The 12,220-nt window shown below is 39.4% G+C and overlaps 3 protein-coding genes and 1 non-coding gene across 6 annotated transcripts; 2 read left to right on the top strand and 2 right to left on the bottom strand.

Annotated features, from left to right (window-relative positions):
- Nucleotides 1–528: 528 nt before the first annotated feature.
- Nucleotides 529–5,715, bottom strand: rab24 (RAB24, member RAS oncogene family). 3 transcript variants are annotated; one of them, XR_008696635.1, is made up of 10 exons: nt 5,184–5,715; nt 4,794–4,968; nt 4,632–4,700; nt 4,349–4,427; nt 3,962–4,029; nt 3,679–3,778; nt 3,037–3,087; nt 2,677–2,736; nt 2,387–2,536; nt 529–2,192 (listed from the first exon to the last, which is right to left on the bottom strand). XR_008696635.1 is itself a non-coding variant. In XM_029172770.3 (9 exons), the coding sequence occupies exons 2-9, from the start codon at nt 4,908–4,910 to the stop codon at nt 2,466–2,468; spliced, it is 615 nt and encodes a 204-aa protein (XP_029028603.1). In that variant the 5' UTR covers nt 4,911–4,968; nt 5,184–5,712; the 3' UTR covers nt 529–2,465. The 3 variants fall into 3 exon arrangements, 2 of the variants coding, with proteins under 2 accessions (XP_029028603.1, XP_029028604.1); XM_029172770.3 differs by having other exon boundaries at nt 529–2,536; nt 5,184–5,712; XM_029172771.3 differs by having other exon boundaries at nt 529–2,533; nt 5,184–5,700.
- Nucleotides 5,716–6,205: 490 nt separating this feature from the next.
- Nucleotides 6,206–9,336, top strand: pgrmc1 (progesterone receptor membrane component 1). Its single transcript, XM_029172773.3, has 3 exons — nt 6,206–6,598; nt 7,606–7,761; nt 8,064–9,336. Exons 1-3 carry the CDS (start codon nt 6,304–6,306, stop codon nt 8,156–8,158), a joined length of 546 nt encoding a protein of 181 aa, XP_029028606.1. The 5' UTR covers nt 6,206–6,303; the 3' UTR covers nt 8,159–9,336.
- Nucleotides 9,337–10,003: 667 nt separating this feature from the next.
- On the bottom strand, nt 10,004–10,114 carry trnal-caa (transfer RNA leucine (anticodon CAA)). Its single transcript has 2 exons — nt 10,077–10,114; nt 10,004–10,049 (listed from the first exon to the last, which is right to left on the bottom strand). It is a non-coding gene; the product is annotated as a tRNA-Leu (tRNA).
- Nucleotides 10,115–10,308: 194 nt separating this feature from the next.
- On the top strand, nt 10,309–11,837 carry LOC114869504 (cytochrome c oxidase subunit 7B, mitochondrial). The gene is made up of 3 exons (XM_029173782.3): nt 10,309–10,431; nt 10,973–11,091; nt 11,624–11,837. The coding sequence occupies exons 1-3, from the start codon at nt 10,395–10,397 to the stop codon at nt 11,705–11,707; spliced, it is 240 nt and encodes a 79-aa protein (XP_029029615.1). The 5' UTR covers nt 10,309–10,394; the 3' UTR covers nt 11,708–11,837.
- The last annotated feature ends 383 nt before the right edge of the window (nt 11,838–12,220 follow it).

The following is a 12,220-nucleotide window of genomic DNA, read 5'->3' as shown; positions in this document are numbered from 1 at the left end:
TACATTAAAACAGAAGCCAATGTTCCAGGTAAATTTCACACCATCAAATTCAATTATTTTCCCTTTCAGAGGCTAAAGTGTTTTTTATTATTCTTACTTTAGCTGTAGTGAATCCTGGTTGTACAATGGACTGGTTGTGTTGATGAGTAAGCTGTTTAATGATAACGAATGTTTTGCTTGGTTAACATTAGATAAATAGAAATGGACAAAGTCCAAGCCAAGTGTTTGCAAAAGACACGTTGAATATGGGATAATTATGTCAACAAAACTGAATATAACAAAACCCAGTGTGCTCCTCTGGGCAAAGCCCACAAGTAGGATTTCACTTATATTCTGACATGAGGGAAGAATCGTTGGGTGTCATTCAGGTTTCACCGAATGCCTGAATGTAAATACAGGATAAAATATATCTCTAGACTTCCTCTTTTTACATGAGCATCACTTCGTGAGCTAATGTTCTTGACAGTGTCAGCCCAAACCATGGCGAGTCAACAGACATGTTTCCAGTCAGACTCTGAGCCTATCAGGTGAAACTTCAGTGTCAATGTATTGAAAGATTTAAATAAGGTTGTACAAAGTGACCACATCCATACAGAAAAATAAAAGATGGAACACAGAGGTCAAGCGCTGGGCTGTTAAAATGAGTGTAAACATGTAGCGACGCGTCCACAGACTCTGCAATAAAGTCAACCACATGGTTCATCTCATCAGATTATGGGGTTAACCGTGCTAGACAACAGTATGGATTCAACTGTTCAGCCTGTTTGCGCTTTTCACAGATATCTGTTGAGTCATTCACTTCATTTTATTTGGTCTGAGTTAACATCTCTTTTCAAGGCACAGTCATGTTTGTTTCAGGCTGAGGACAGATGACGTGACACCACAGTGAAGACACAACTACATAGCAATCACTACTACCAAATCAGACTTGATGCAGTACACTTTTACAGCTGAACACATACTGCCAGTATTTTGTATTGAACCCACACAAATGCATTGAAAGCTCTGGTATGACACACAAGAGCAGAAAATAATGAGTCAGTCAAAATGCCAGGCGTACCAGAGCTTTGAAACATTCCTTCAGTAGGCTTTTTAATGCACAGAATGGATTTGTGTTACACCAGTAAAAACAGTGCATCGAAACATCAAAGCAGCAACATCCAAGTCCAAGTGGTAGCGCAACGCAACAGGCAACAAACGGGTGACTGGAGTCTTAAATACGCCTGAAGATGCTGAGAGAACTGCGTACCATATTTCAACATGCAGCTTTTTCCTGTGTTGGTGAAATCTGTAGCTTCTCAACACAGCTGAGAGGAACTTCCATCATTTCTGCACAAGGGGAGTTTTCCAGAAGCGGGAGGAAATATTTCAGTGCTAGAATGACGTAATGATTTGATTGTGCATTTAGAAATACTAAATTGAAAACAGTTTTTAAGAAAAAAAAGTCAGGTTTTGGGGCTTCTAACTTTACTGATCTCTGCATTGTTGGATCATAATCATCATTATCAGCTTGGTTGACCTGTAACAGCCAAACAGCAAACAACACGGTGTGCTCTCTGGTTTGTAGTGCATTAGTGTTTCTCCTGCTGAACCACAGCTTTCATAATTACTAGACATTCATATGTTTATTCATACATAACATAACAACTTGACCTTGGTTGCAGGTGGTTGTGTTCTGTCAACAGCTTGACACAGGTCTAATTTATAAAAGTGGTCTGTGCAAGCTTTTTTAAACAGTCTCAACTGTTGCTATGGGTATAAATTTGCTGCACGGCTGAGCAGCAGCGCTAAAGATTGTAGACACACACAAACCTATGAGGTTTCCTGCAGATTTAACGGCCTTCATAAAGATCATTAGTATTATTTTGCAAATGATATTTCAGTCAGACAAACAATAAGGTTGCTTTGCTTATTCTACATTGGTTTCACTCCATTCGTGCAGGCTTAAAAGCTTGGTTTCCTCAGCAAGGTTATGGTTGACGGTAAAGAAATACTAACTAGTGTAAACAAACCCTTCACCACTTTGAAGAACTTCACAATGCCAAATCACTTCAAGCAGTTTTTTTTCCTGATAGTCCAGGTTTAGTTGATCTTTCCTTTCCATCACTACTGTTTAATTTTGATGGTCACCACAGGTCCTCTGTTAACTTCCAGGTGATGGATCAGTCCACAGCTACCCAATAGTGACCAGCCTATGTATGATAAAATATAAGACATAACTGGGTGAAAGGTCATTCCTTCCAGAAATAGTTGCAGCAGTAGTGGATCTTTTTCCATAAAGTCCTGCAGCCCTCAGTTCTTTATGGCACAAAATATAAACATATGTAACACGATATAAACAGTTTGTTTTCTCTTTCTGTGATTTGGATACCAGATCCAGAATTACCAGAGACCCATCAGCAAATCCTGGTCTGACTTCAGCCAAGGGAAGCCGACCACATTTGGTTTCCTTTCTGTGCTCTGTATCAGTTGTTATGGCAACAGGAGTAGAAATATGAGTCCTTCTTCTGGCCCAAGTCAACGCCTGTTTCTTCTGCTGGAAGTAAAGGATTTTGTGGTTTAGGTCTGACATTTAGTAGCTTTGAGAGCAGTTTCAGACCTCAGCCCTCAGAATCTACACTAACTGTGTATAAATTCCAAATTACTGCAACAGTTGAAGCTGTTTACAACACACACCTGTCATGTACTGCAAGGCAGTGTTGTTGTAATCCTCAGCTACTTTGTGGAACAAGTCATCTGAGAAGCAGAAGAACAAGACACTTCACTTTCAAACCGTTAACAGCACAAGGTGATAAAAACAAGATATACACCCTTTGAACAACCCAGGATGCAAACAATAACTCAATAACTATAATTAGTCTGGCAAGAATCTTGCTCCTATAATCTAGCTGAGCATTGTATGATCAATTTAGGTTTTATTAGATCAAAAATAGAATAGAATACCTTCATTATCCCATGATTGGAAAATTGCCATGTTGCAACAGCAAAATCAGATCAATGCTAAACGTAAAAATCTTTGATAAGGTTGAGACTCACCAACATTGTTTCCCGTTTTACTAGACGTTTCAAAATGTTGTGCACCAATCTCTGCAAAAAACAAACAAACAAAAAAACAAACAAACTTAGGTTTAATATATTAGTTTGTCTGAAAAAAAAGTTGTGCACCATTCTAGAACTAAAGTTAAGCTAACATTAAGGTCATCATCAGACACATTTACATTCAGATTGTGGTATCAGCCATGGAAACAAGAGGTCAACCAATCTGTTTCAGAAGTTTAACCATCTGTCATGTAAACCATGACCCGAGAGGAAAGAGTAAACAAGACACTTGCTTGTCAGTAAAGCTATTTTTAGACATGCAGCAATTCCTGTTAATCTGGCATGTTGGCCTCAGGTCTCAATGAGCTCCATGGTCACTTTTCCATAGAGGTCAGGATGGTAGTTATACCAGGTCCCACTCCCTAACATGGACATGTCTCTTTCAACAAAGCAGAAGTCCAAATTATAGTAGATAGTAGAAATAGACAATATAAAAATGCAATCAGATTTTGCAGTGTGTCCGTTTTCCTATTGTGTGGTAACCAAATGAAAATTTTACAACGTCTGTGTATTTAAAGGTGTATAATAAAAGGGTGGGAGAACCGATGATGACGGGTTTAACCGTGACACTGCAGTTACCTTCAGCAAAGTCCTGAGCATCATGGTAGTCGATTTGACGCAGGCTGCGATCTTCTTCAATCAGGTCATTCTTAGTGCCACACAGGTAAATCTTACAGTGCTAGATGATACAAAAAGAACCGTAAACACCAACACCTAGATAGTTTAACAAGTTGCAAGTGACGTAGCCTGCATGTTTCCACTCACATCAAATAACTGATCAAATTCACTATCATTTATTGGGAAGAATTTCTTTGTTGTTTTCTTTTTGATATGTACTTGTCATGTAGAAAAGCTCTCTCACCTCCTCACAGTTCTGTAGCTCTTTCACCCAGAACCGAGCTCTCTGGAAGCTGCTGCTGTCAGTCAGATCTGGAAGCCACAAGTTACAAACCTGTTGTACGTAGTCGGAAGGTGCATGCAGCAAAAAATATGTAACATAAACCGTGACAGCAGTGTGAGTAACCTAGTGGGAAATACCATCAGCTAGTTTCCAAGTGCCAAAGTTCCTCAATGTGGAACGAGGCAAAGAGGAAATCTATTCCAGTAATGAGCAGTAGCAAGTTTGTCAAGTCTGTATGGTAAGTCATGATCAAGAAAATGTGGTACTATACAGTGGGTTTGTTGAAAAGGCTGTATGGCAACAATACAACAGCACTATCATGCATGATGTACAGTAGTGAGTATTTACCATAGCAAACTATGGCTGCTCGGGCTCCTCTGTAGTATATTCTGCTCATAGCTTCGTAGCGCTCTGATCCAGCTGTGTCCTGGGGGAATAAGTGAGACTGTTGACTGTTGTATAGTCAGATGTGATGTTACAAAAGTATACAGTTAACATTCCTACAATCCACGTGCAGGCTTGAACCCTTATGCAATCCTTAGCATGAAAACCTACACAGCTCATTTGATTGAGCTAAGGAAAATTTAAATAATAGGAAGGATCCTGTTGCCTGAAGTAGCCGCTAACTCACCCATATCCCCAGGGTGATCACTTTGTCTCCCAACTGGATTGGTTTGGCAACAAAAGCAGCACCGATTGTCTGTGTGTGAGAAAAAACCTTGCCTTTCACAATGACAGCAGGCACAAAGGCAATAAGCAACAAACCATCAAGGGAAATGATGAAAACACTCACGTTCTGGTACGGGCCGACCAAGAACCGATGATGAACGTATCTTTCCACCAGGCTGGTCTTCCCGACACTCTCCTTTCCTAGCATCACCACCTTAGCATCCACACGCATTGCGCTCATAGTACCAGGGTTTGGAAAAGGAAGGGTGCTGAGTAAACAGGCGTGCTAATTTACAGTGCTGTGGAAGACCAAAACAAAACATGACCCATTACTGACCGTAACCGTGAGTTCATAAGCATATTTATACCTACTTGAAATATATTGATGTTTTTAATCTAAGGCTGCTCGATAAACCGAACGTGTGCATTGGTTGTGTACAAACGGCTATTAAAGCCCCGGTGGACAGGTTGGATCGCTAACCTAGCTACTACAGCACATCACAGTGGAACTCACCTGGAAGCTAGCTTGACTCAACAAATCCTTGTCACCGCCGGATCCTTCCCGATCAGCAGCTTCCTCGGGCGCCCCGTGTCTACTGCAGCAGGCTCGATGTCAGTCACAGCCAAACCGCTTGTCATCTCTGGCCAGCCTCGCTGTTTGTACACTAGCTAACGGCCGCTAGCTCGGTTACTGACTGTGGCGCAATGGTTGCAATCACAACGGGTCGTCGGGTCACACGTTACAGCCGCAGACACTGGACGTCTGTCATCACCTCGGCTGCGTGAAAACAAGCCCAGACCTCCGGCAGGGAAGGACTAGCCAGCGGCTCTGGCGCAAAACAACCAGCTGAGCTTTGTTTGCTGGGTGGGAACCAAATAGGCGGCAGAGGCGGTTTCCAGGAGGAGGAAGTGCCCGAATTGCCGGAGACAATGACCGGATGTTGAGAAAACTGGCACGAGCCGCAGGGGACTAGAAGTTCCATCTGACGTCACTACACGTTCACAGGTTGGTTACCGAGCCGCACGTGTTTCTGTGTTAGTTCATCAACAGCATATAGCAACTATAAGCATATAGCAAATATACATAAACATAGAGTTCTTAAATATTAAAAAAACAAATAAAAAATTATATAAATTATATTTTGACGCATTGTAAATCCTGATGACGCGTTTGTGTAAATAAATAATAACAGTCACAAATAGACTTATACAATATAATCTGTTACGGGTTTGACAGTAACGTAATTTCGGTACACTGTATGTCTGGAACATAGGGTTGTACTGACAATAAAGCTGACTTTAGAAAAATTGCAATAAAATGAATGTGTTCTTTATCACTTATGGGAAAGAGATGTTTTAATGAAAGTTTGAACAATGCGGTTAACTGATTATGTGGGAGTCTGAACACTGTTGTGAATCTATCCGTAAGCAATCTTTTCCTCAGTCTGCAGCTAACTGGGAGTAAACTGGGACGCTACATTAGCTTTGGACACTGTTATAAAAGCGTGATTGGTGCGGGCACTTGGTTTTAGTGTGCGAGGCCGCAGCAGTGATTGGTGCAGGCTCCCTGTCATCCACCCGTCCCACCCTGCACTCACATACACACACACGAGCCACAGGCAGTACAGACCAACATGGCTGAGTCCGAGGCAAGCGAGGTAACTTCTGGCGGAATCTTTCAGGAGATCTTCACGTCTCCGCTCAACCTGACCCTGCTCAGCCTCTGCCTGTTCCTCCTCTACAAAATCTTCCGCGGGGACAAACAACCAGATTTCGGCGAGGTCGAAAAGCCGCTGCCCAAGATGAAAAAGAGGGACTTCACCCTCGCAGACTTGAAGCTCTACGATGGGGAACAGGATCCCAGGATCCTGATGGGCGTGAACGGCAAAGTGTTCGACGTGACCCGAGGAAAGAAGTTTTACGGACCAGGTGAGGTCAGCGAGCTCCACGGTGATCGGGACCTTAAACTCTGGCTAACTCCCGTCGCTAACGGTAGCTAGCGCCCAGTAGCCGCTGCATTTACGTGGATTCCACTCACTGGACACAATTACAGAATATAAGAAGTACTTTGAGTGTAAAAGTTAACTTCTATTACTGGAGCTAACGTCCCCCAGTAGTTGGTTAACTGAGCTCGCCTTTCACATTGGTAAAACTGCTGTAGCCTTGAAAACAGAGATCGTCTATGAAGGACTTGAGTTACTCTCCAAAGGAAAACGTTACCGACACAGCCGCCATGTTTCCAAAGTGCAGCAAGAAGGCGACGTTAGGTGATCGTCCATAATAGGGAATTTATTTATTATTCGTAATAGAGAAAGCGACTTCTCTTTTAATGCAACTCATCCCCAAAGAAAAGCATGCATTAATACAATAATAAACATCATACAACTTGAGTGACACCTGCTGGTAAAACATTTGTATTAGTTTCTCAATTCTTTGCAAATAAGAGTAAAATGAAATGAGCAGTAAATACTGTATAGCGAACTGTGTTAACAATAGTACTAATTACAGTAATAGGATTTCACAGTGTTGTACAGTTTATCCACGTCTCTGGAATAAAATAGTGCTCAGAGTTAGACCTCGCTGCTATTATCTTATCCCAAATGGTAACCTCTGTTGCGTGTAACCTCTGACCAACATGCAATCATGCAAACTTTTCCCTGCATCATACACTCAGCGTTACAGTTAGAGAAAATCTGATAGGGCTCATTAAAAATGAGTCCAGAACTAGGATCTTCAGGGGCCATGGACCACAAAATGCACTAAAATAACCAGATTCATGTTCATGAAGGATGACGTTGCCAGTGGCCACCATTCACTGCTTCTTGTCCAGCTGGAGCTTGCTAGAATGAAGTGTAAATTGAACTCTCAGCGATCAGGTTTCACCCTTGTTGAACAGTCACCTCACAGTGTGCTTGCTGCATTTTCCCCTCTGGAAGGTGGGCCGTATGGAGTGTTTGCCGGCAGAGATGCGTCCAGAGGTTTGGCTACGTTCTGTCTAGAGAAGGAGGCCCTGAAAGACGAATATGACGACCTGTCTGACCTGAACGCCATGCAGCAGGAGAGCCTCTCTGAGTGGGAGTCCCAGTTTACTTGTGAGTAGAGTAGAGAGTATGTGTATGTCAGATTTTTTTGTATGGTTTGATTTTTTTTTAATCTTTGCATGGAGCATCGGCGACGAAAGTAATTTCAATCAATAAAGTATTTGATTGATTGAACATAACTGTAAATTATGGTAAAGTTTTTATCAGTTATGATAATGTAACTTTCTGAAGCACTGTTATCAAAGCTGTAGTAAAATTGCCTAACTTTTTGATTGGACTCAATTGGTAAACGATTAAAGTTATCTGAGAATGTCTGTTTCAGCAATGTGAGATTTGATTTTCTATTTTCACAGTGAAGTATGACTACATCGGCAAGCTTCTGAAGCCAGGAGAAGAGCCCACAGAGTACACAGACGATGATGAGGGAAAGGACAAGAAGACAGACTAGAGAGTGAAAACTGACCAAGATGGAAAATAATAGATGCCTTAATATTTGTTTGCATTTCAATGCCAATTCAATGACTGTTAGGAGACAACATTACCATATTCTGTACACATTCTAGTATGTTTGAATCATCACGATCTTGGATGTGACTTAAATAGGGCACAACACCCTTGGATTCAACCACACGGTTATATATTAAGTAAAAATGTAGTGTGAGTAGCAGTGACAGCAGCTGTAGGTGGGGGTATAGGGCAGTTATGTGACAATGATGTGAAAGTTGTAAAAACACTTTAGTTCCATCTCTTTACAAAAATGTTTTTGACTAATTGTCTTATAGGCTTGTTATCAAAATATTCCCCTATTGCTGTTTTATTACAGGCTGTACACATTCCTTTTAGACACCATTGATTACCTCGCATTAATTCAAAATGAAAAGCTACATTATATAAGTTTTTCAGCTATCTTTGTGGAAAATATGCTTTAAGCGTAAACTAATGTGAAAAATGTGCTGTTAAGAGCTTTTTTTGAACCAGACATATTAAACGGCCTCAGATGGTTTCTGTTCAATTTGTTAAGCTCTTCCAACCGCGGCAAACCAAGACCAGGGGTGGGACACGAAGGTGGAAAAGACATAAGCTCATGGTTTTCTGGACCAAGCACTGATGAGCTAATTAACATTTTTTTATCATCACAAACACTTACAAGAGTTAAGATCATTTAATTTGATACATCTAAAATGTAGGTTAAATATCGTTTATTATGTGATGCAAAAACCATTGCTGCACTTAAAACTCTAGGAAAGGCAGTTTTAGAAAATTAATGTCTTTTTCTTGGACACTAAACCGCTCATGGCAAAATCATATTCTATTATTGAATAGCAGTCCTTCTGACAGTGCTTTGTTAATTCCCCTACACAGTCCGTGATTTTTGAATATTGCCGAGCTAAGGAAACAACAGATTTTTTTTCTGAACAGTCTGATGATTTGTTTCCAATCTCCGCTAAAGAAAGAAGTGAATGATTTCAGGTGAAGATGAAAAGCATTGATTTAAATTCCAGATTTCTTTTTTATTTTTATTTTTTAACTGTCTTTTATTCTGTCACGGTATTCTCTGCTCTGTACTTTGCTGTTGTGTGAAGTAATTTCCCCACTGTGGGTCTATTAAAGGTTTTCTTATCTTAATCTCCTGACTGTTAACCTGTAATTTTTTTTATAAATGTGTGTATTCCTACAGAAACATTATTATAACTATTACTGTTAATTTTTAATCTTGAAATTAGTGTTTTCTTCTTATATTTGGAAATTTGCTGATTTCAGTAACCGTTATTGTTATGAAGACTAGACCCCATGCCTCAAAAACACATTCAGTGTGGGAAATATTTCAGTTTATCATTATGTACAGTATAAAAATATAATGTTATCTTACTGTCATATGATTATGATCCTAAATATTTTGGATTAAATAAAGGAAGTTCTAAAACAAATGCTTACAGTCTGTTTATTTTATTATGTTCAGAAGATTTTTGTATACTGTAAAATTACATTTGACAGAGGAAGGAAAAATTGATGATTATGTGCAAATAGTTAGGCCAAGAAAAAGGCTAACTCAATTTTAAAAAAACTAATTACAAACCTTTTAATTTATTTAACGTTTGAAAAAGCTAATGGTTTTGATTATACATGTATAATTATAGGTTAATATATCTGGTATTACAAGTGTGCAATATAAAAACTGACATTATAATATCAAAGTATATACATGCTGCCAGTTGTGTAGGTGGTATTTCCGTAAGTAGCAATACATAAAATCAGAAACGTGTTCGTATGTGATTGATTTAAAAAGTACATGTGTCAGAAGTGGGATTCGAACCCACGCCTCCATTCGGAGACCAGAAGTCCCGTTTCAGCGGAAGGAGTTTATCCTTGAGTCTGGCGCCTTAGACCACTCGGCCATCCTGACACGGCATTGAGCAGCGGCGAAGACGTTTCTTTTATAGACGTCTTTACATAGTAATAGAAATAGTAATTTTCTAGAATAATCACAAATATATCAAAAAAGCAAAAGGTCCCTATGCTTTTCTGAAAATACAATGGAAAATTTGTATTTTGCGAACATTTCAAATTTCACGTTTTATTAAAGCATGCGCATTTAAGTGTCGTCATTTCCGGTGTGTGTACGTGCAGCGGCCATATTACACTTCCGCGCTTCAAGGGTATCTGAAGATATCAGGCTAGTCAACATGTACCGCTTTGCTAAAGCTGCAGTGAGCGTTACTGGTGAGCAAAATGCTTTTTTACATATATGTGTCTTGTTTGTATTTGTTCAAGTCTAAGGACCAATTAATATAAGTTGTCTGCATGTTTGACAAGCTTTTCTAGTCGATGACCGTGTTCAGCATGCTAGCAGTTCCCTGCTATCCCTCTAGCATTAGGATATCTCAAAGAACGCGTTATAGTACAACTTATATAGTAACTTGGCAGTAAGTCGTTTTCTATAGCAATAGGCCTATTGAATTTAAAGGTCCTCTATTAAATGCAATGTTTTCCCTGATGTCTGTGTTTAACGCGTTGACCTATGTTAAGTCACGTACCTCACCTGCTTGTGATTGTTTCCGTGTAAAGTGATGTGTATTGTTTATATTCCAACACTATTATTTGTGATATTACTAACACGAACCACCGGGACACAATGATTTCAATGAATCTTCTCCCTAGCGTGAGATAAATATTAGTGTTGTTTTTTGGCCCTGAATTTAAACTTGCATCAATTGGTGCATAATTTTGTATTGCCAGACATTTAAGTTTTGTTTATTTGTAGGTCAGGCCATGCGGCAGGTGAGGCATGGATCGTCTGCCCGCCAAGAGGACTTCCACGCTAAGTACGGTACTGGTTTGTTGCTAGGTGGAGCGGCCTTCTGCACAGTTGTGTGGGCATATGTAAGTGTACAAATCTTTCATTTCCCACTGAATAGGGTACATCTTACAATAAACAATAAGTGACTTGCTTTCCAAAACCAGGCAACATATTAAGACAAATGCCTATAATTGCTTTGCTTCCATGAATTGTGCCTCTATATTGCCTCTATATTTGCCTGTAGGACAGAATCTTGATTTTGTAAGTAAATAACAAATGCCAAATAGTATCTACTAGTTATAACCACTGGAGGGCAATGAACTCTTCTATTGTGCAGCACCTTTTAAGTTTTTCATGCGCAAGGTTTGTTTTCATTGGTTTGTTATTGCTAGTGGTTGTTAGTTACAACAGTAAATACCAAAGCAATAAAGACAAAAAGAACAATATCTGGTTCAAAAAATGTAATTGCTATTAATTACATTTCCTTGATAATGAATTTTAAGTTTTAGGTGCCTTTTTTGCCAAAAGAATTTTTTCAGGCTTGTTTTAAATTAAGTCAGTAAGGTTAATGTTGATGTAAATGTTTAAATTCTGGTAATTCTCCCAAACCTGCAGGTAGTGACTCAGACTGGCATTACCTGGAATCTGTCACCAGTTGGTAGGGTCATGCCCAAACCGTGGAGACAGGATGATGAGTAAAGAGCTTCCATGACAGACCCCACCATTGCATCTAATAAACCCTCTGGTTGTACGGATCAGTGCATATCCATGTGTTCAGACAGCGAATGCCTGTGTTACTTTGTCCAAATAAATTAAGTGATTCCACTGACTTTTACTTTTCTTTTTTTATTTTACAATAAATTATCAGAAATGGATGTGTATGATGGGATGATTATCACATCAATTAAAAAAATAAATTTTAATTTAAGAGTCGTAACCTCTGCTACACATTTACATTTTAAGTTGCTTTCTACAAGTATTGAAGCTTATTTTTGATTTTTTACCTCTTATGCACAGAGTAAATGTCAATATCAAATTTTACTTCTAACTAAAACGTAAATAAATCTGTTAGGTGACTTACTTTCTGGTGCTTGTACTGTAGTAAGTAAGATGAAATCGATGTATAATAAATACTTTCAGCATCTACGCTGGAAGTATACTGGTATTCCATTTATAACAGAATCCTACGTCTGAAAAAACGCGCTACAATAT

This window comes from Betta splendens, chromosome 14 (assembly GCF_900634795.4).
Source record: "Betta splendens chromosome 14, fBetSpl5.4, whole genome shotgun sequence".
NCBI classification, from domain to species: domain Eukaryota; kingdom Metazoa; phylum Chordata; class Actinopteri; order Anabantiformes; family Osphronemidae; genus Betta; species Betta splendens.
Note: the sequence above shows the minus strand (reverse complement) of the source record. Positions and strands in the feature narration are given on the sequence as shown.

What these genes read in the sequence shown, in the direction of transcription:
- LOC114869504 (XM_029173782.3), top strand. Translation starts at nt 10,395, where the DNA reads ATGTACCGCTTTGCTAAAGCTGCAGTGAGCGTTACTG. An exon ending in AGCTGCAGTGAGCGTTACTG is followed by an intron (nt 10,432 to 10,972) that starts GTGAGCAAAATG and finishes GTTTATTTGTAG; the next exon opens with GTCAGGCCATGCGGCAGGTG. An exon ending in GCACAGTTGTGTGGGCATAT is followed by an intron (nt 11,092 to 11,623) that starts GTAAGTGTACAA and finishes CCAAACCTGCAG; the next exon opens with GTAGTGACTCAGACTGGCAT.
- pgrmc1 (XM_029172773.3), top strand. Translation starts at nt 6,304, where the DNA reads ATGGCTGAGTCCGAGGCAAGCGAGGTAACTTCTGGCGGAATCTTTCAG. An exon ending in AAAGAAGTTTTACGGACCAG is followed by an intron (nt 6,599 to 7,605) that starts GTGAGGTCAGCG and finishes CCCCTCTGGAAG; the next exon opens with GTGGGCCGTATGGAGTGTTT. An exon ending in GTGGGAGTCCCAGTTTACTT is followed by an intron (nt 7,762 to 8,063) that starts GTGAGTAGAGTA and finishes CTATTTTCACAG; the next exon opens with TGAAGTATGACTACATCGGC.
- rab24 (XM_029172770.3), bottom strand. Translation starts at nt 4,910, where the DNA reads ATGAGCGCAATGCGTGTGGATGCTAAGGTGGTGATGCTAGGAAAGGAG. An exon ending in TGGTCGGCCCGTACCAGAAC is followed by an intron (nt 4,701 to 4,793) that starts GTGAGTGTTTTC and finishes TCTCACACACAG; the next exon opens with ACAATCGGTGCTGCTTTTGT. An exon ending in TGCTCAGGACTTTGCTGAAG is followed by an intron (nt 3,088 to 3,678) that starts GTAACTGCAGTG and finishes TGTTTTTTGCAG; the next exon opens with AGATTGGTGCACAACATTTT.